At 38.8% G+C, this 23,132-nt stretch overlaps 1 protein-coding gene across 2 annotated transcripts in view; it reads right to left on the minus strand.

The window, feature by feature from the left end:
• Positions 1 to 21,747, minus strand: part of SRBD1 (S1 RNA binding domain 1) — a 122,747-nt gene extending 101,000 nt beyond the window's left edge. The window contains exons 1-13 of one of the 2 annotated variants that reach the window (XM_088161258.1): positions 21,437 to 21,745; positions 20,375 to 20,482; positions 19,631 to 19,697; positions 16,739 to 16,835; positions 15,902 to 15,978; positions 15,317 to 15,485; positions 14,023 to 14,373; positions 12,398 to 12,564; positions 11,120 to 11,237; positions 10,832 to 10,970; positions 7,967 to 8,063; positions 6,656 to 6,791; positions 1,664 to 1,767 (exon numbers count right to left, since the gene is read on the minus strand). In XM_088161258.1, coding sequence (XP_088017384.1) covers positions 1,664 to 1,767; positions 6,656 to 6,791; positions 7,967 to 8,063; positions 10,832 to 10,970; positions 11,120 to 11,237; positions 12,398 to 12,564; positions 14,023 to 14,373; positions 15,317 to 15,485; positions 15,902 to 15,978 — 1,358 coding nt within the window. In that variant the 5' untranslated portion in view covers positions 16,739 to 16,835; positions 19,631 to 19,697; positions 20,375 to 20,482; positions 21,437 to 21,745. Of the gene's footprint in view, positions 1 to 1,663; positions 1,768 to 6,655; positions 6,792 to 7,966; positions 8,064 to 10,831; positions 10,971 to 11,119; positions 11,238 to 12,397; positions 12,565 to 14,022; positions 14,374 to 15,316; positions 15,486 to 15,901; positions 15,979 to 16,738; positions 16,836 to 19,630; positions 19,698 to 20,374; positions 20,483 to 21,436 lie in introns of both variants that reach the window. The other variant, XM_014877278.2, reaches the window with a different exon arrangement.
• Between the last annotated feature and the right edge of the window lie 1,385 nt (positions 21,748 to 23,132).

The raw sequence follows: 23,132 nt of genomic DNA on the forward strand, positions 1-23,132 counted from the left end.
CAAAGCTTGCAGGGCAGAATACACATTTACTATTTGTCAGTTTGATGACACAGTTGTCAATCTAGGGAGGAAGATCAGAACTTGTCCTTGATGTTAATGCACGAAGATGTATTAAAATCTTCCTTCAGAAGTTTTCTAACAGTGGGAAAGTGCCCTTAAATAGTAAAAAGCCATAAGCATATACAGCCTTATGAGTGCTAAGTATTAATAAGTATTCATTTTCAAGGTCAATATTCTACTTATCCCAGGATGACTCACAAAAGGGTAATCAGCCAAAAATATTTCAATTTACACCCCACTTTTATTCGTGTAGCAGTGACAAGCTGTTCCATTATCTGTGGTCCACAGTGCTTCCAAATTCTGTCATAGATGCAGTAAAGCAAGACTGACAGCTATGTTCTGCCTACAGAATATACATCTTGAGGGGAGGACAAATTCTGTTACAGGTACTAAAACTAGAAACAAAACAGGTGTGTTTACAACTCCTGATACTAAGGTTACTTAGCATAATATGACCTAAGAGCAATAGTTTCTGACCAAAAAATATTTTAATACTTTCAGAGCCCTATTCTTCCCTTTCAGAGGGAAACAGCCTTATTCAATTTCTACAGTGGAAAGGAACATTTTTACCACAGTCATTTCTTGGACTTGTGCTAAAGAAACACATGCTAAAGCAGTATCATTTTATTCAGTTTTATACATTAAAGGGCACATTTCTTCCTATTTTTTTCCCTCCTTTTGGTTATTCATTTTTAGGATGCAAAGGAAGATGTTTCTAAGACACCATCAGAACAATGCTCAATATCTTAAACTACTGAGGAAGAGAAAGTCCTTTTTTATACATGCAAGGAAGATGCACAGTTTGAATCACAATACTCTCCAACAGAAGACACCAAGGTACAGTTTCCAACAAAAAAACTGATAGAGATATTACACAAAACCCCATATACTTAACATAAAATTTGGCAAAAGACCTTGAAAATTACGCAATGCTAAACATCTCACTACAGGCTTAAAAAACTCAGACAACTTATATGAACAGACCAGTAAGAACTAAAAAAATCTGGTTTTTACAGTCCAGATTTCTAACTTAAACAGAGATCAAAACACAAGAGATGGTTCACACAATATTACGTTATGCATTGAAGGCAGTTTCATTTAAGTTAGTCTGTTAAATCCATTAAGTTCATTTTAACCATTAATTCCTTACATTTGTGAAACTTGAAGCTGTGTACTTCACAGATCTAAAATCTGACATAGACCTATTTAATCACTGCAATCAGGCATATGAAACTCTTTTTCCAAGTCTGAAGTATACTCCAGTGTATTCTAAAGTCCTTTCAGTAAAGGCTATGTGATGCATATTACAATTAGAAAATATATTCATATTTCACCAGCCTTTGCATATGTTTTTTTAAAAATTCAATTGCTTGAAGAATGGTGCCAGAACTTGCAAATATAGCCCAAGGCATGATCTTTTCAGCATAATGCTACAGCAGTTGGAAATACAGAGTAAGAATTACCCACTTGCTAATTTCATCTAATTTAATAAATATTTGTTTAATTTGTTCTCCTAATGTAACAAGACATATGAGGTACACTTCAGTATGCAGCTGTCCATAGAAAAAAAGAGATTTCTGTAAGAATATGTATCCATGCAGACCTTTCATTGACACACCACCAACAGAATTCATTCTTCACCCCGTCAGGAATGTTGACCTTCACTGTCAGGATCTTCAGATTTTCCCCTCGGTTAATGGCCAGAATCTGAGTGCAAACATAAATGGCAGAGACAGATGACACACAAAATATCCAAAAGATAAACTTATCAACATTTGTGTACGCGCTTGCTTGACATTCTGTAGCAAATCAGGATGGTGGTACAGTAAATCAGTTCACCAAGTACTAGCATGTACAGATAACATCCACAATTTAAACACAGATTAAATCATGCCATGGCATAACGAATATCACATTTTTCCTCAAGTCTGCAATCTCAGGATCCAGTTAAATCTTAAACACACTTGTATTATAAGATAGAATGAATTTTGGTGGTGGAATAATCTTATTCAATAACTCAAAACTCAAGAAATTAATTGAAAAGTGATTCCAATCAGAACTAGACATCAAAAATGGAAAGTTATTCCTATGCTTCAGACTCCATTTTTCTTCCCACTATTAATCCAAATTTAAAATTAATTATGAATCACAACTTGTGACACAAAGGTGCTCAGCTTAATTTGAAGGAGGACGAATTTAGTTATTCATGCCTAGTTCACAAATAGCAGACAAGGATGCAAACACTCACTCTCTTTACATTAACACTCCAGCCTTAAACTATATGCATGTACTTCTGACAGAGTCTAATGTCTATAACTGCACAATCACGATCTAAAGCTAAATTTGGTTGCATACGTGCTACCTGCACACACAGTTCAATTTTAAATATAAGTCTGTGACTCTACACTTAAAACCAGAATCACAGCACAAATGGTGGATCCTGGAGGATTCTGCTGGCTATCTCCTAGTCTAATCTCACTATGAAGACACTGAATGTTCACCTTAATACTAAGAAAACTCACTGACCAGCAGATTTTAGAAACAGAATAATACTCCAAAGCAAATAAAATCCACATCTTTAGATTCTATTTTTCCTTCCAAAGTATTTTAAAGTAGAGAAATACCAAAAAAAAGAGACCTGCCCAAAGCTGACATTCCTGTATGACTACACATGTTGCTGTATGTAGCAGGCCCTGAGCACTGTCACAACAGAGCATTCTGTGTCAATCATGAACTTTAATTCAATCACTAGCTAACTCAGACATGTCACATATGTTAAATACAATGGTTTAAAATGACTCCAGGACATAGTACCAATTTATATTCCTCAGTCTTACTGCTCCTGTGACATACTAGGCCTGACATATCATTGAACAACAAAGCTAATAATAAAGATTGCATGTGAAATATTATAGCATCTGGTACCTTGACTGCCAAAGCAAATGTTTTCACGTAGAAATTAGAAAGACACATTTTAACAAATCAAATGCTTTTGCGCTTATTCTGATTTTATTTTTCATAAAGAGAGAAAGCTAAATGTCAAGTTAAAATGAAATCAAAGTGATGCTCACAACAGAAAATGTATGTGATAGAATTATAATGTCATCATTCAGCATGCTGTCAGCAGGGTCAATATTTGCATCACATTTTGTTTCCTGGCACTCCATCTGCAGAATGTGTCAGTCACCTGAACTTAAACCAGCTGTTAATGTAGTCACTAATATTATTTATATTTTTTAATCTCAAACAATCTGCCTATCCTGTTCTACGTGATGCATTCAGAGAAGAATTATCATCCAATAAATGCTCAATTAAGAACGGAATTACTCAATTTCTCCTTCTAATATAATAAAGCTCTTTGTGTTTAGCTTGTTTTTTTAAGTAACAGGTCAAAATCTGGCTATTCTAGTCACAAAGCAGTCTTCACTTCTGGAAAAAGACTGTTTTTATATGAGACTGGAACAGATCCAGTGCAAGGGTTGTTAGAAACAGCACACATTTTTCAGAGAAAGCAAGAACAACAATATGATCCAGTCACAAGATTCATCAAACCTTATTCTGTTTATCATAAAAATACAACATGCTTCATATTACACAGCTCTCTTCTATGTTGCATATTGACTTAAACTCATAGAGTAAGTTCTGTATACTTTGCCAAGGACTTTAATTTCCAATTCCTTTTTAAGTATGAGATTGAAAATAGAGCACTTGCCTCAAATGCTACATTTTATTATTTTCCTCCCACTATTTCAGTCATCTCCAAATACAAGAAAGTAACCTCAAGACGTACACAAATACTGAACTGCTTACAATTAATCAAAAATTCAAATAAACTATTGAAATTTTTTTTCCTTAGTTTTGACAGCGTTGGCATTGCTTCTCAGCTATGTCCTAAGAGAGTCTAGTCAGGTTGTCCTTGTTGCCAAAGGAAGAAGCTGTGACTGAACCTCCTGCTAGCAAAACGTTCCAATTGGAAACACCCACAGGGTATCTGACCATGCTAAAACCTGGAGTCAGCTTTTAAAGCCCATTAAAACAACAAAGTTTTTTCCTCATTACAGTTTCAGTATTTTAACTTTTTCAAACAACCTGACTCCACACCAGTCCTGATTACTTCAGGACTCAAACAAGACAAAATGACGTGTCTCAGCAGGCAAAATGACAGTGGCACAGGAAGTAACCCAGACCTACAGCAGAGCCAAGCTGCAGCACAGCTTACTGCACAGCACTTCAACTCACTGAAACAAATGCTGCAAGGCACACTCATAGCTGCCAGGGATTTGGACATAAAGGCACAGCTTGTTTCCCTACAGGTAACATGGCAGGCTACTGTGCACGCCCTATACTCACATCTAAGCCAGAGCAGAGTTAGGGTTGTATCCAGATCTTTAAGATCACTTGCACCTCCATACTCAGGTGATGACAAGTTTCAGTGCAGTATTTTAAGGAATCTCGTGTTTGCAACTCTGAAAAGAGGTGATTTAAAGCTGACTTTTGTCTCTACCTAAAGGCATTCAGAACACTTGTCTAAGTGCAGCCATAACAGCAATAGAGAAGATCTTCAAAGCAGTAAGTTTTACAACTCTTCTTCAAACACACCTATTTAACCTGAAGTTCTGGGGGATTAGTAAATTATATAAATCATTCTGAGGTTCAGGCTTTCCTATATCTTTTTCAGGTATAAGCTTCTTTTAATAACCTTGAATCAAACCAGAGAATTCATTCTCTTAAGGACATCTTGAACTCTATTCTTAAAGAACATATTTTACCAGTTTTTAAATGCACAAAGGAACTAGCTCTTCACAGTCTTAGGTGAAGGAAAAAAGAAAGACTTTTAGGTATTGAAAAGGATGGTCATAATCCAAGAAAATAAAGATAAAAAATGGCAATTTGCATCAGTAGTGGAATAAGGTCAAGTAACAAAGAAAATGAAGATGAGAAAGACTTTCAAAAGTACAATACCAGGGTTTAAACTTAATGAAGAAATGGCAGATAAAGAAAAAAAATTTCTCTCTTTATTTCATTATCAAAACACAAAAGAAAGAAAGACAGAAACCAAAAAATTAAGAAAGAACCCAAGAACCAAAAACAGACATGAAAAGTTACAGGGTATTTACAAAACAGCCAATTTTACATATTAGAAACTATGATGAAAGGCAGCACCTAAGTGTGCAAAACCATCCCGTGATTACAGGACTGCCAGCTGCAAAATCAGTGCCTATTACTTGTCTGAAGAGTCAGAATGGGTAAAGAAAGAGGTATTCAGGTTAGCACCAGACACAGGGGAGAATAAACCAAAGCAGATCGAGCTCATCTTAGTGGACAAACTAAGGACACATCCTTGATAAAAAACAGTGCAGCCACAAAATCAAAGTGTTGACTCGGTTTGGGAAATAGTTTTTAACCCTTGCTGTAGCTAAGCAACAGTTTTCCTTAAGAAAAAAAAAAAAAAATGATGCCCTGGGCAAGACCTAAATCATACCATCATCCCAGGAAACACTTATGCAACATGCACTGAGTGAACATCATGGTATTCACCACTGTGAGTGCAGATAAAACCAAATACTCTGCCAGCTCAAGAATTCCTTAAACAAAAAAGAACACAAGAGAATCCATACATCAGAACATGATGAATCCACCAATCTTTGTCAATGTCAGCACAGTAGCCAATAGATTGTTCTATCAACTTTCCTAGACCCTTTAGAAGCAACTTTTCACCAAATAACTATCAATGTAAGTACAGTAAAAGGTCATACTTATTATGAAGAAAAAACCACAGGTTCTTCTTCAAGTATCTATGCAAGACCAGCCTACTGAAATCAACAGTAGCTATTTAGTCTTTCACCTTTCATCTTGGAATGGGAGAAAACAGCTTAAAAGTTAGCCTGTCCATGTTGTGAATTTTTTTCTGGTAATAAATTAATCCTTTATTAATTCAAAATACACTGGTTTAATACAGAAAGCACTGAAAAAATCAGAGCATATCAGAGCCTTCTAAAGGAAAAGACATTTCTAGTTAGAAGCATCTAAGTGGTCTGTCTTCTGTGATATTATGGTTTGGAATTTTTGTTTCTTTTTTTAACTGGTTTTTGTTGGGTTTGTTTTGGTTTTTTAAGCTACATGGTTGCAAATCAAACAAGCAGCAATTAACTTGGTGATTAGTTATGAATTAGTGCAGAGGTCTTGACAGTTGCATTGAGTGCATCTCACTTCTGCCTTTGACCTTCAGTAGCAGGGGTAGCCTAGCTGTCATCAGCTTCTCATCAGCTAGTAAGTTTGCTTCAGCCCTCCTTTCTTTATCTAGTTATGTAAGTCTAAGCTTAGGGCTCAGGATGCCCGAAGATGCTTCACAAAAGGGAAAAATAATGACTTGCAAAACAGACCCATTTTTGGGGTACTGAAAAGCAGTCCTTTGTTCGGTTTCTTAAAACAGAGCTCAAGAGCTTATTTCTGCATTTCATGAATTGGAAAGACTCTACTACTCCTGATAACTGTAAAGAAAAAATCTTTAAAATTAGTTTTAAGCAACAATATTGAAAAACAAAGCGACATTTACTACAGTTAAAATTCTGAGAAAAAAAATTTCAAGTTGTACCTGATGATGCTGAATATTCTTTATATTACAAGAAAACTCGTGGTACAGTTGGAATTTATCGATATCTTTTTCATTTCCATTTTTGGACGACACTTTTGCCAATGTTGACTGGATGGAAATGTACCTTTTCTGGCATCTGAATAGAAAAAAAAATAGATCTAAGGTATTTTAGCAATAAACTTGTAACAAGCCATTACAGCACAGATCAAATAAAAATGAAGTCTGCTCAATTACAAGTGATGTTAACTCTAATTACCTGCACAACTGGATGACATAACTTCATACTGAGGTGATATAATGTGTACTGACTGTAACATACCAAGAGAAGACATTCAAGCAGAAAAAGCTGATGACAATCCTCCTCCTTAAGGAAATGGAGGCTCAAAAGCCACCACCTGCACTTAAATTATGGGTTTCAATTTCACACAACAAATTTGGGGAAGTTGCAAAAAAAAAAAAAAAAAAAGACAGTCAATCCTGAATGCTCCTCATGATTATCATATATACAGCACACTTCAGATGAACAGGATTCATCTGTCAAGCACTGAGTATTCAACTAAGGAACTTCCAGTGGTCAAAATAATGAAAGTGACAGTCAGGTAGTGACAGCATATCCCTTACAAAACAACCACCTTCATTGCAATTATCACATTGCTGATTCAAAGCAACTCTGCATGCTCCTAAAGGTGGTGGATATTCTTTGATAACTTTCTTCTCTGCCCCAGATAGCACACAGCAGAAAAAATAAAATAACAAGTGACTACTGGCCTGTCACAGTACCTCCCCAAACATGACAACACTAAAGTCAGTAACGTAAGAAAATTTCAATTCAGCTAACATAATTAAAGGATCAGTAAGTCCTGCTTTAGAAACAGTCATATTTGTTTGGCCTATTGGCTACCAATGCCAAAATCAATCATCACTGCACACTAGTTACACTGACTGATGTCAAGTCAGCTATTGGAGCAAGAGCTTAAGCAGATTCACTCCTGAAGAGTTACAGCTTGAAGAAAGTGCAAGGAAGGAATACTCCCTTATGGCTCACTAACTGCACGGGAGATCTGCTACACCCAGGGCAGAGCACAGAGCTTTTCATTCTTGGGGACTTACAGCACCATGCCACGTTCACAGCAGATCTCTACTGCACTGACAGCCAGACAGGCAGAATGGTTAATGAACGTACACACAGGAACAGCCCTAAATCCATCCCACTGCAACACCGTTCTCACATCATTAAGGAAAAGTCCTCTATCTGCCACTCGGAGACTGCATTTTAAGCAAGAAAGTTTAGACAGTAAGAATGAAACTTACAATTTCCTGATAAAATCCAGTGTATCTTTATCTTTAGCAAAGATGTCTGCTAAAATGTGCTGCACTCCAGCCTCTACTTCCTGGATATTTGCAAGCCCTTAGAAGAAAAATAATTATAGAATCACTATAATACACAGTTAATAATTACAGAAAAAAACGAATAAAATTACTTTATACAACTGCACAAGCACTAAGAAAATATATGCAAGCTGAAAGGAAACTGATTAAAGGTATCTGACTGACTTGCAAAGTTTTAAAAGAATCCTAATTAATTTAAAATTTTTTTTATCAACTAAAGCTTCCCTTCCAAAACATCTAAAACTATATTTTAATGAGCCTGAAGTGACCAATGCATTATCATAAGTCAAAATTATATTAAAATTAGAGAAAAATATGTTTTTACTTTGATGCTAACAGATCTTGACATTTGTGATTTAAATAGTACAACAGTAAAATTGGATATGTAAATATAATTCTTTAAAAAATTAAATATAATTTTTGAGGTTTTAATAAAATAAGCAACTGCAGCAGAAGTCTACTATTTTGCTATAGGTATGAAAACTGCCTAAAATTCTTTGCAGGTAATCCTGTCTTTTCTCTGAGGAATAGTTTTGTATTTCCACTGTATTGCAGCAGGAGTTTGCACAACACTTTTGAGGTCAGGGTACCATCAGCCTCTAGTATGACACACTGAAGTTATAAAATATCTTCAAAGACATGAAGTTATAAATGTCTTCTTATCTCTGGAGAGATAACAGAATCATTCAGTTAATTTCCAACACTCAGCATCCCTTCTTTCCTTCAAATGGCCAGAAAAGGAAGCATGTAATTCTTCTTAGCAAAGGGATTGAATTAGACCAGAAGCAGAGATAACAAAATAAAACAGACATCTTGTATTTTAATTCAATATATATCTATCTCTGCTTCTAGCAAGTCAGTAATGAATGCTTCAGAGCAAACAGCAAGAATCCAAGAGCTGGCAGATGCAGCATTAACTGTCTCTTGCAACACAAGAGATAATGCTGCTGTTGACTCTGCTGCCACGTGGACAGCTTTATTTACACCATTTTAACAGCTTGCACAGCTCCATCTACTCATTGAACCCAGAATCCTGCCTCTGATCAGGCAGTAAAGTTACACGCTATAAAAAAAATTATCTTGTCCCTTTTTAAGACGAGGAAGCTAAACTTACCTGCCCGAAAGAAAAAAAAAGGTGAGAATAATAACTTATTATTAAGTCCTTAAACATATCAGAAGTTGTAAATTTTGCATCCTTAGATCTATGAGTCACTGTTTCTTATGGTAGAAGTGATGTCAGAACACAAAGCTAAGGGAATTTGAAGACGTGAATCATACTGAACATGGACTGAGACACTGAGGCAGATGATTTGAACGAGATAGCCCAAAGAATTTAGAATTTGAGAGATAATCAAAAAGTTCCCATTCAACAAGCACCACTCACACAGGTACTTTACTCTGTCCACCAGCACGCACTTGTGTAATTAAAGAAATTTTTGACCATGTATACAACTGAAAAAGAACAAAGCTTTCTGGTTGGCCTGTTTCTTGAACTTTCAAATGTCAGGCCTTGAAACATAAACTGCTGTTTTTATTTCAGTTTATTTTTAGGATAAGTTGAAAAACACTGAGAATTTAAAAGCACCAAATATAAAGACTTGATAAAAACTTTTCTGCACTGCAAGTGGCTCATAACTTAAAAAAAAAAAATTCTCTGATCTCTCAAGTTGTGTATAAGCTGTCAAACTGTCTCCCAAGGTGATAGAAGTGACCCAGTTCATAGATGTATATAACTTCTGATGTTTTTCAAAGGCAGACCATTATAAACCTAAGCAGCATTATTTTTAGCACAGAATTAAAAATAGGCGTACTGGTTTTCAAAAACTCATGTTCATGGTGCAACAAATAGCACTTCCTTTTGAATATGCTCTAAATAATTTATCTGAACTTTCACAGTGAAGATTTTCTTTTGGCTCGTTAGACTGCACCAGAATAGGCAGATATATGGCTGCAAAACGCTGCTGTAGGAAGTAATGACATATGCTAAAATGCAGTAATATAATAGCCAGAATTGATTTTCATTGTAAAATTAGCAGAATTTTATAAGTAACATTTAAATAAACAGAAGTGAGAAAAGTAAGAGTCAGCCTTACTAAGGAGGCTCAGTACCTTTATGCTGAAATTCAAAAAGTATGTGTTGGGACAGGGAAGAATGGAAGTACATCTCTATTTTACCATCATACAGAAGGCTGCAGTCATCTTCATATTTTATTGTCAGAGATTGCCCCCTACAGATCCACCTATAACTACATTCACAAAGACACAATTCTATATATGTCTATATATGACAATCATGTTGTTAAAAGTTCTTGCTCAAGTTTCAGAAATTACGTCTTCTTCAATCCCTACTGTCATTCAGACACAAACTCTCCTGCTCACTCCCAATCCCCTAGGCCAGTTTTTATTAAGATATGCTTTGCAGGGTGACATTTCCTTCAGTACAGAGTATGAGCCTAAGCCTCTTGTACAATCAGCATTGAATTTTCAGGAAACAATTCAAGTAGAACAATGGAAAGGTCTCAGGTGCATGGTGTGGTTCCCTCTCTCTTACCAGTAAATACAGATGTCAACTATAAGGCCTCCAGATTTATGTAATTTCTATGCCATAATCATTACTCTTTACAATACAAAGAGAGAGCAAAGGTTGGAGAGTCATTAAATGTGTTAGCATGTTACCACACGTTGCTAACTTAACTTCCAGCAACATCAAAACAATCCAAGTAATTTCCCTTTTCAAATCTTTTCAGACATTTAGAACATTACTGCTCAAAGAAGCAGGCTACTTACCTTTGGTATTGGGTCTAATGTAAGAAAAGAGATTGAGTTCCACAGGATTCTGCAGCAGGGAGAGAGCAGCAGGTTCTAATCCCAACTGCTTGGCCCTCTGGGCTTTGGTGCCTTTACTCCCAGTTTTATAAGGCGCAGACTTGTAACAAAAAGAACAAACGAAACAAAACCAGTCATTAAAAAGCAGGGAAGTATTTCATTCAGGCTATGCACTTGACATTATGCACTAGTTAGTTAGCAAGATTATATGTGAACTAATGTTGATCTGAAAAAGACTATAGTACTGACCACATGGTCTAATTCTTCCAAAGTTCTGCAATTTAGCAATCCTTTTAAAAGAGAACTGGATAACTTTCCTTCTTTCTTCAACTTCTGTATCATCGTATGTGTCTTCCTTGCAACAGTACTAAAATGTAAGAGATTAATGTTAACTGCCACATTTCACAGTGAATTAAAATGTCTATTGTGACCTTGTCTATTACACTGCTGAAACTCTCTGAAAATTGTATCTCATGTTAATCTTCAACAAACCAAGCTGATAATTCAGAAGCTTCTAACATTTTTCTCTCTTCAGTTAGTTCAAAACTATATCAAAATATCCTGTGGTAGCTTTAAGAAAAATCAAGTAACACTGATAGTCATTAGTGCTCCACACATTTCTGTAATATTACTGGCCTGGAAGCCAAATAAAAGGGCCCTAGAATAAATCCACTCTGATGAGCTCTTACAGACGCAATTCATATCAAGCTAGTCCTGCAGCATCAAGTACAGGCCACCAGATCTAAACGCTTAGGTCTTCAGGAAGAAACATGGGAGCAAACACAAACAGCAGAGGTATTTTGTTATTACTTAATTACTTGTTCAGACGAGCACTGTCTCAGGCCACCTTCCTTCCTTGGCAAGAATCTCTTGGTCGGGGTTAGCAGGGAGTATAAGGAGGAGGACACTAAGCTGACAGAACAGCTGACCAGTCTGTTCCCTTGCCCTCTCAAGAACACAGAGCCACAAAAGCAAGATGGAATGAAAGCAGTCTCATCCATTGCCACAACAAGCTTTGCTGATCATTTCTTTCCTGCAGTGATCTGGGATAGTTTAACCTCATCTCCTGGTACACTCCAACCTAAGAAGGGCTCTTCACTAGAAGCTTCCCTGATCCAAGCAGGGAACCAAGGGGTTCTTAGTGATTCTTTTTCTAAGAGTGGAGCTTTCATCTCATCAAGCTACCTATTTCCAGCAACTATTAACTAGTCTTTTAGCACAAATTTTTCTGTGCAGTTCTAATAAACGGCAAAGAAATAAGGATGCTAGCTTTTCTTTGGCCACTAGCAACTCTAGACTTGTTATTTAGAGAAAAAAAAAACCTAAAAACAAACCCCAACCTCCCAAAAAAACCAACAAAACCCCAGACAGTATTAAGCATAATTACCTCAGTTTAAAACTTTTTTCTTTACTAGTTTCTTTACAGCTGTAGTGTGCACAAGGAGGTAAAACAAGGGACACAGGAGCAGCAGCCAGTTGTTACTCACCTCCGACCCACACCCCTCCTTGTGCTGCTGGCTCACTCACCGTAGCTCTTCCAATGCGTGCTGCACTTCCCGCAAGGCATCGGCCTCCAGGTTATTGATGAGCTCTTTTCGGTACCGAGCAATAAAAGGAATCGTGTTTTCTTCTTCAAAGAGCCGAAGTAAGTTTGCACATACCCACGGCTCAACATTTGTTATTTCTGACAAGGCCTGTCAAAGGAGAGAAAAAACCCAAACACGACAACCAAACACGTTTAAGAGGGATGGTAGATTGCTTTAAACAACTTCTCATTCAACATTCAAAACCATTTCCAGAACATTTCACTGGCCAGCAGAGACTACTGTCCTCCCCAAGACAGGATGCCACGCTTCTCATGCATCCAGCCACAACACCCAGTATTCCAGCAGGACATGCAGCAATCAATGTTCCTAGAAACTTGTAACCACTGTAAAAAACGCAGGAAGCAGTGCCTCTTGGGAAAAAAAAAATAAAAAAACAAGGAAGAAAAAAAATCATACCAAAATTATAAAACAAAACAAAGACCATAAACTGTACACAGCAACCCAGAAAACTTGGGAGTTTTTTTTAAGCCAACACTGACATACCTCATGGTTCAGCTAAACAAACAAAACCGACAAAGCCAGAGCTGATCCAAATCCCACTCAACCAATAACAGGAAACTAGCAATACTACTGACAGTTTCAAGACAAACCAAGCCTTGCAAAGTTAAACATGATTTTGTACAAATTGAGCTTTCTAAAGTTATAGTGTACCAATATGGAATAACTAACACCCTATACAAGCAGCTTATCTTAGTAACATTTTAACTATCACAATTTGCTCACAAATTCACTACACTACACTTGACTACAGTAGGTACTGTAAAAGGCTGATACAAAAGCCTTCCAAAAGTTTCATTCTGAAGCCTAAAAATATAACAACACCTGCACAATTATATTCACACCTTCTAGAGCACACACAAAGATCAAATTCTACATATGTATTTCCGGGAATATGTGAGAAAATCCACAAAATTTTACAGCTTTCTTAAGCAGACTGTACTAAGGATGACGAATACAGTATGTCCTATCCATTCCCATTCTATTCATATTAAAATCTTCCATGATCACACCCTGGCTTCCAGTACAAGATCTATGCTAAAACTGCCTCCACCTGAATGGCTTCAAAATTAAAATCCTACAAAAACATCTACCTTGTTGTCACCGCTGTGCAAGGAATGCAAATCTCCTTCCTGATGGAACTATAAATTGATAAACACTCTCAAATGGGTCTCTACAACTAAATGATCCACACTGACTAAATCTTAAATTATAAAACTGCCCACAAACATCCCAAATCTGTCAGCATCCTTTCCTGTGGGAGTTTCAGTTGTGTATTTCAACAAAAAAACCCATGCATTCATACAAGAGAATCACACAAACTGTTACAGGCAAGCTTCGTACTAAGGACACCTGAAGTCACAGATACCAGAATGATGTCAAAGTTTGAAGTTTTAACAGTTACCAGCCAACATCTATATTTATATACATTTCTGACAACCCAAGCAGAGGTTAAATTACAACTTCAAATTGCATGTTAAGATTCTAAGTGCTAATTATGCAGGAAATAGTTTCATTAGTAGCTTGGAAAAGGAAAAGATCTCATACCTGTACAATATCCCAGTTCATTTCAAATTCTTCTTTTATTTTGTTGCCTCCCAGATTTTTAACTGGCTTTCCTTCAGGACATGCATTCAACTTCATCTTTTTAGAGGGTGGTTCATCAAATGCAAACTCCTCCTCACATTTCTCTTGTTTCACTACAGAAACACTTGTTGAGGGTTTTTCATTACTCACTAAACTGTTTTGGTTATTCTCTTGGAATGAATTTATTTCCATTTTCTTAGGCACTTGTGGCATTCGATTTAAACTTTTCGATTTAGTGTCTGCATTTTCTTCCTTAGGTTTTAGAAGCTGCATTTTACTATCTTCTGCAGGTGCAATAGGCAAGGATACATCCTGACAAAAAAGACATTAAAACCATATTAAGCACGGACTGTTACAAAATGGTTCAACATTTCATTTAAACTCTAAAAAGACTTGCTACTAGACATCATTTTCCCAAGTAATGTCTCTGGAAGGAAAACACCAATCCAGAAATCAAGCAACCTGAAATGTATCTTGCATGGATGAGACAATATAAATACAGACAGCAGACCTCTGATTTAGATCAAATAAAATTATTCTGCAAAGAATTTAATAGGACCTTCCTTCAGAAGACACTGACCTACAATCTTTGCCTCCATTCATGTCAACAAAACAGGAAACAGCATGACAGGGAAGCACTTCTGAGGTGTTAGGTTCCCATGGGAACTGGAACTGAGATCTGGTCTGCCAAGACCCAGTTTAACCTCGGACAAGCTACACATTCTTTACTGACTTTCCTCAGAGATCATCTTCAGAAGTCAGAAGGACTGGGTTCTGTCATGATGTGATCTCAGATGTTAATAGTTGACCCAAGTATCTAATTTTCAATACAACTGCATTTTATAATAATAATAAAACTGCAATCCTTACTGGGTTGAACAGCCATGCAAGGAAATGTAAGAACAGGCTACCTTTTTTTGTGGTACCCAGACAGTGAAAAGGTAGAAGACATCAAAGGTGCAATACCAAAACCGGAGATACTTAACAAAGAACAGAGGCATTTATTTATTTACACTGTCAAAAGATCTCCAGGGAAAACCACATCCTATTATCATTGGCCAAAATTTTCAAGGAGGCTCCTCAGCTCATGGACACTTGAATACAAAACAAAGCCACGTTTATCCAAAATACTGAACATTCACAGGAACACTGGAATTGTACCAGCTGATGAGAATCAGGCAACCAGAGTCAGAAAAACTGTTCATGTTACTTCCCAAGAGCAATAATTAAATGTCTCTTGCTTATAGACACTCACCATTTCCTCTTTTATTGCTACTTTCTTGACCATTTTCCTGGCCACAGTTGACCGCGGAGCAGCAGCTTTTTTAGTTTTTGCCTCAGTTTTCTTTGGCAAATGAGGTTTCCTGGCCACTTTGCTTTTTGGCTCCCATTCCTCCTCCTCTTCCTCCTCTGATTCAGAGGTCCTGAAAAACAAATGAATCAACAATATTGCTTATGAGAAAAATAAAAAAAAAATACATAAGCAAGCTGGTCTGAGTAGTTTTTGGCATGAAAGAAAGTGAACAGGAAAAATTATCAGAAAGATAGAGAGACTCAACAGGTCTTTCACACTGCTGCAGAGCTAATGGCTTAAACAATCTACCAATTTTTATGATGTATACACGCATCATATACATGATTCTATTTGGACAATGGGCAATTTGCTTTGATTCTATCTTCTTTATGAGCATAAAGAAGCTTAAGTAATTTGCATTTTATAATTGAAGTTTTGTGCATGAAAAGATTTTAATCAACTTCTCAAAAACTGAATATTATTATGCAATTCCTCCTGCTTAGCATAAACCTTGAAAAAAATCCTAAGGAAAGAAAATGATCTTACGAATTAAGAAATGAAGGTAGGTCTTCTGATGTAGGGGCTTTGGCTACAGATTTCACCCTCCTTGGTAGAGATGACATCTAAAACAGAGGAAAGAAGAGAGAAATATAGCATTTGGTTGAAGCTGTATCCTCTTCAGCTCACTGTCAAATGTGCCCTTATAATGTCTTCAGCAATCACAAAAGTTTCCTCTAGAGCAAGTTAGGTTTCCTCAGTCTCCAAGAATTTAGGCCACAGCAGCACACATTCAACAATCTTTTCAACTGAGCAAACAAACCAGCAATATAACCTCTCAAGCTACACTTTCTTCACATGAGGGTAATTATTTGGCTTGCATGTAAAGCCTTCTGGCAAAAATTATTACAAAATTCAAAAGCATATTTTACCTATATCTGGTATAATTTCCTCATTCTTCATTTTTTTATACCTTGATCTTTGATCCAGCCTTACCACTGCAACAGGAACCTTAAAGCACCATGTTTGCACAATACAAACCAGATAAACATTTTCCAAAGTGCCATTTAACTCAAGGGCAAAACGCCCTTTAATCCAACTTCATTCTGGCTTCTGCTCAAGCACTAGAACACACTTTTTATTAATGGCTTTCAATAAGCTTTCCTTGTAAAGCAGCACAATTTTCAGGTGACAATTTTCAGCACTGCAGTGGAAGGATCACATCAAAAAGCACCATTTGCTCACTTGCCAAACACCTTCTTGGAGCTACAGTCCTGGTCAGTAACAGGTCAGCATTTCTGTGCTGTTCCATTATGTGACCAGCTGGAACACACATGTACCACAGAAAAACACAAATCTCCCAAGAACACAAAAAATATTACTCACCTTATCAGCTTCCCAGGTGCCTTTTCACTGTCAATTCTGAGACACCCCCAAACTCGTCCAGCCACTCTGCTTCTCTGTGTTCCTTTGCTCTTTATACCTGAACCATCATTATCACAGTTCTGAATTAATTACTTATTTTTTCACATTACTTCAGAGCCATGAAAAGAATGTTTCCATTTTTATATTATGCTTCAATATGTGAATGGGAGATAAAAAAAAAAATTAAACACCATGATTTCCAAAGTTAGGTAACATCCAAGCCAGACAGATCCCTGATCCACTCTTTTGAAGGCACTGGGACACTTCATGCTTCTTTTCAGCTAATCCATGAAGGTTCTGGAGCCTACCCAGAAAAAAGGAAAACCTCATCTGGGAGGTCCTTTTTTCTACTAGTATTTCCCCCCTCACCTCAAGTGGTCGAGGGTTTCAAAATATCTCAACATTTGTGTCTTTACATTAAGTAAGATTATGGCAAGAGTAATGCTCGCTTTATAAAGTTAATTGCATTTCCTGGCATCTAATACTGGTGACCTATTTAACTTTCCATATCTGCAGAAGAATAGGAGAGGAGCTCCTTAGTAATTCTCCATAAACAGTCAAGCTGTGGTCAGAAGCCAAAATGAAGATCTACAAATAAAAGCCAATACTGAAAAAGCACATGTAAGACAAATATCAAGCATGAGATATCACAAAGGAAAAAAAGCTAAAAAAAAAATCATATTTCCACTGCAAGGTGGGGCCAAATTATAACCACCTCCCCTTCTCATACTAAATGCAACAAACTAACTGTACTTCATATTTGTAGAAAATAATCTTATAGCTACTACATATATACTTTTTGTTTACAAAAAATAATTTTTAAATTAGAACCCACAAAAGTACTTCTTGTTTAATTTCAAATTGCCAGACAGCTGTCTGCTAAATTTTCCTCCCGATCCGCCTGTGCTGGGGTGTGCAAACACCTACATTTAATGACTAAGAAAAACAGCCCTTCTGTGATTCACTGCAGAGGGGGAGGCAGGGAAGAGGATGAAGAAGAAAAAAGTCTAAATGCCACTGATGATGAGAGATAACTAATACAGAAAATAAGCTTGGAGACAGTTCCTAAAGTAAGGCAGGAAGACTCAAGAAACAGGCAAAGGCAAACACTGTTAAGCTCCACATGGAGCATCTACAGCCCTGAGTGCATCACAAGGCACTCAATACATACTGCCAGCTCCATGCTCCACTTCTGTGGGGATACAGTCCCCCACATCTCCTGCTTCGAGCGTTGAGGGAACTGGGAACAGCTTTATTCACCCTCCCACAGCATGATGGGATCAAGCCCGTGTGAAGTTGGCCACTTATCTCCCATTATATTTTCCAGATAGACTGGCCTCAGTGGGAAAACTGCCTTTAACACTTCCTTCTCTGTCTGCTCCAGTTAACAATACTCAAAGTGAGAGCTGGTTTCTACCTCGAGGAAAGAAACCTTACATATCCAAAGCCAAAAGAAGAAATCTTCCAAATCCAGAAGAATCCCACAGCTGTAGAAGAGCCAATTACAAAGCTGAAAAATTAAGAGTAACCTATTTATACCAGTCAGGTCATTTTCCCTTCCTGTGTCTGTGTTAGGTTTTGCTGTACCTTATCACAGATGTATCACAGATGTTTACAGTGCTTGTTCACCAGCTTGCCAATTGTCATATTCAACTTAAACAAGATCTGTTCTAGCAGCTCTTCTCACACCTTAGGCTAGTAAACTTCTGGCCAGTAACCATTAGCTAACACACCTTTTCTCATTTTATGTACACTGTCAGCAATCTTTTAATTTCTGACAATGCTGTTCTTTAAGAAAAACAGTTCTTACTTATCTCACCAACAGTATTTTATTTCCATGGCACACAACATGAGCTAGGCCCTGGAAACTTCGGCCTTGCCCACACACTTAAGCTCCTGACTGCTGTTTCATTTCAAATATGTGTAGAGATTCGTAGATCTTTTGCTTCTGTAAGATAGGCTGAAACCTTAATGCTGAACCTTCACATTAGACCCTTGATCCTCTGTTCAAGGGAATCAAAATTCGCCTGCTTGTCCGTGTCCCAAATGGCAGCATGAAGCATCATTGCTTGAAACACACTTATCCATCACTAAAGCCTGGCTTCTTTCTTCTGAGAAGACTCAGCAGTTATGGCATGTTCTTCAAAAGTACTTTCCAGATAAAAACTAAAGACATTCACAGAGTAATCATGCTGTGCACTGAAGAAAAGCTGAAACTATTGAAATCATTGCTGTTGTAAATATATCTGCTAGGTCCACTCTCCAAATAAGTTTGGCATCAGTTGTGTTGCCAGTTATTTTGTTCCCACCACCACCACTTCTATCCTCTGCATCCAATGCGGAGCTCCACATCCCAATCTGGTTGGCTGCAAACAGTACACTTCTCCCTGCCTGTCAGCTACTCATTAAAATAAGGCTACTGTATTTGGGGTCAGGCCACACAAGGAATAAAGACTGACTAAGCAGTTTTCATCCTTTACTGTACAGAATCTTAATATGGGTATACACAAAACATACAGCAAGGAATAATCATTTCTCTGGTCTCTCTCCCCAAATAGGTCTAGGCTGCACACAGAATATAAGTAGAATGAGGTTTTAAAGACCTTATTATGTTAAGGAGCAATCCAAATTTCATTTAGAGACTGCTGTTCTCTTCAATATCCCTACACATGCAAAGGCATAACCTATTAAAAATAAATTTCTTCTTATCTGAATGCCAGTGGCATAAGCAACTGCTTATGCTTATGCAGAGAAGTTTAATATCAGCTTAAAAGTAATTAGTTTAAAAAAATTCTCACTCCCTATCACCATTTGCTCAACCCCTCCCAAAAAAGCCCCCTCACTAGCACATACCTCTTTTAAAATCACATCAGTAGACAACAACTTCCAGATTCGGAAATAACTCTAATAGATTTTCTACCTGAAGGCACAGGATTAAAAAAAAAAACAAAAAAACAACTCAACAAACAAACAAACAACCCAAAACACACCACCATCACAAATACACTTGGAAATTAATTTCATTTCAGTAACTGCAAAAAGCCTAGTCCAGCTGAAAATCACACAGAAACTTCAGAATCTCTTTTCCAGTTAATCCAAATCAATACATTCCTTACAAAACAGGATCTCTATGCAGGAAGCTCCTCCAACTTTGCTCTACAGCCTCTGCTTTTCTATCACAAATAAACCAGGAAGAATAATAGAACTTTGCATTTTAGCTTCTTCTTACATCTAACAATACTAAACCAAATCAGCATAACATGAAGCAACTGGGGCCGAGCAAAAAGACCACTATAGGAATCTCATATGACAAGGTACTTTTGGACCAGTCTTAGTAGAAGCAGAATGGCCGACTTCAACAATTATAACGAGATTCTCAACAGGTTGATTTTGCTTGTCATTTTAAGACACTTCTACTGCAATAACATTTTAAGGAAAAGAAAAATCAAAATGTGAGCATACAGTCAGCAACAAGGGGGAAAGATGCTATGCAGATCAATGGTAGGGATATGTATGGAAATCTTTCTGTCTCTCCAGGTTTTTATCCTGGCGAGATGAATCAGCTGAGTTGTACTTCAAAATATAAATCCAACTCACTGTAATTCTCTTGAAGTTAAAACCTTGGAGAACTCCCAGAAACTTCTGCTCAGAGAAGCTAGTGCAGATTTCCGAGGACTCTTCCTGCACAAAGCCAGTCAGGCCTGCCTGAGGAAGGAATTGCAGACACAATTTAGGAGCCTCCAGCACTAACTGGAAAATTAGAATCACAAAGAAACAGACATACAGGGTACACACATACACCGAAACAGTCCCCAAAGCTAATCAGAAAGGAAAAGGTCTAAGAACACCACCTGTTCTTACTTACAACTGTTTTTACTTACAGAAGTACCATCAAAAAGACCAAGCACAAAGACTGTGCCCCTATAAGGTGCAATCTAGCCTATGATAGGGTACCACTGAGGGAAGGAACAACCCACATTATGCAGCACCCTGTACATGAATCAGAAGAGGTCTGCTCAAGAAAGGGAGGATAAACACTTTTCACACTTTTCATGCATTTTCCTTAATGCACTTATCTCAAACCATTATCCAAAATGAGGGGATACTGCTCCTGATGCAGCAACAGGCAGCTACATCATGTGCAGTTATTCCTTTCTCCAGTCCAGCAAACCAGCCCCACAGAAACACATCCATCCTGGTTCATTAAACGGGATGTCTTCTCTCCCAAAGGGATATGGGAGACACACATCTCTTCTGCATGGCTACAGCCAGAGCAGAGTTTATCACACCAAAACACTCATTTTGGAGGCTTGGAGGTACAAGGGGAGTTGAGAGCAAAGCACTGTTTGTTGCTTGGTGAGTCACTACCACCCCAAATCACTGCTTCTCAGTCCAGAAAGGGGACCGAGATGAAAATACACTTCATGTACTTCAAAGCCTTATTCTCTCCCTGGCGACACCCTGATTTATTCAGATATGCTGACAGCGCTCGAGAGGAGGGCTAACAGAGCTAAATGCCACCCTCGCATCCTGGGAAAGGCATCAGCTCCGTGGGAGAACCACGGGAAGGAGCCACCTCTCCATCGCTTTCCTGTCCCTTCCAGCTGTCCCGCCCCAGCCCAGCCCGGGGTGCCCGCCCGCACCCGCGGTGCCGCTCACCCCCTCGCAGGGTTCGGGCACCTCTGTCCCGGGGCAGAGGGGGTGGCAATGGGGACAAGAACAGGCTCGTTTCCTCCGGAACAACCGAGACAAGAGAGAACCCCTCGCTCGCCGGGCGCTGCGGCGTGGCACGGAGGGCGCCGGGGCCAGCACGGCGCCGCTGCCTGCCCTGCTTCACCCCCGGCCCGGTCCCAGCGAGGGGCGGGCAGCTCTCCCCGTCGTTACCCCCTGCTGCCGCCGGCTGCCGCGTTTGAAAGGGCCGCCAGCGCGACCATGGCGCATCCACCGCCCGACGCGCCGCGGGGAGGAGCAGGAAGCGGCGACGGCGCCGCGCCGCAGGAAGTGCGGCCGGGCCGGGGCGGTGCCGCCATCTCACACCGCCTCTCACAGCGCTCGTACCGCCCCTCACACCGCCTCCCGTACCGCCTTCTCTGCCCCTCACAGCGCCTCCCGTACCGCCTTCTCTGCCCCTCACACCGCTCGTACCGCCCTTCACACCGCCTCCCGTACCGCCTTCTCTGCCCCTCACACCGCCTCCCGTACCGCCTTCTCTGCCCCTCACACCGCCTCCCGTACCGCCTTCTCTGCCCCTCACACCGCTCGTACCGCCCTTCACACCGTCCCCACCGCCCCGGGAGCTGTGAGGGATGAGGGGTTGAGGGCCAGCGACCTCGAGTCTGCCCCAGTGCGAGAGCATCAGTCGCCTTTGCTTTAAACCAAGGACAAAGGGCGGGCTGCAGAATGTCCCGGTTCGGTTTTGGGGTAATGCGAGTCCGAAAGGTGTTAGCCATTCTAGAAGCGAGGGTTTTCTGCTTCTTGGGGAGCAGAGGTCATCGTTGTGTGAACCTGAGATACTGCAAGAAGACGCAGAAATTAATACACACTCTTTCGGTCCCAGAGTAGATAGAAACATGTAGATCCCAATATGCATAGGATGCTCGTGTTCTTTACCCATGCACACTAAAATTTGCATTGTCGTTCCTTAAAAGCATTTGCACACTAGTGCTGGAAAACGTATCCAAAGGTTAGGTTCCTGCCTTAAATTCCATCTAAAGTTATGTTTCCCTGCAGTCGCTACACCTATTTTTTTATTTCATCCAGAGCTTCTAAGTCAGTGCTCAGCAAGGATCCTGTGAAGTCCGTATCTCATGCAAACAGTTTAATGGGTGCTGGCTTCTGGAGCCATCACCCGAAACATGGAGCAAGCACACTGCTACATTAAAGCCGCCTTTCGAGCTTCCATTACCCTAAAAGGTCTTCTGCTTTGTATCGTAAATATTTGTAACTTGTGGTCATAACTACGAGCCAGCTGTCCTCCAGCCTTAGAACAGCAACATCTTAAATGTAACTAAGGTGCTATAAACTTAAATAATTCATAATTTTTCATCTTGACTTTATAATAAATGTGTGTTTAACAGCCTGGAATGGTTTTAAACACAATAATGTTCAATGCAATCTCTCTCTGCATGGAGTTTACCTGACCTCTTTAGCTTTCAGAGGCCTGGAGAGAGACTTATGCACATACTTGTCTTTATGCATGGAGTTATACATGCATCTCTGGTGCCAAATCTTCAGCTGATATAAACTGTTACAGCTCTGCTGATTTAAATAGGGTCTGTGATTTACACAAGTTGAGGATCTGACTCACAGCCCTCAACAGGACTGTTCACGTATTTCAAGGTGATCAAGTGTGCAA

Source organism: Sturnus vulgaris, chromosome 3, assembly GCF_052056855.1.
Source record: "Sturnus vulgaris isolate bStuVul1 chromosome 3, bStuVul1.hap1, whole genome shotgun sequence".
Taxonomy (NCBI): Eukaryota; Metazoa; Chordata; class Aves; order Passeriformes; family Sturnidae; genus Sturnus; species Sturnus vulgaris.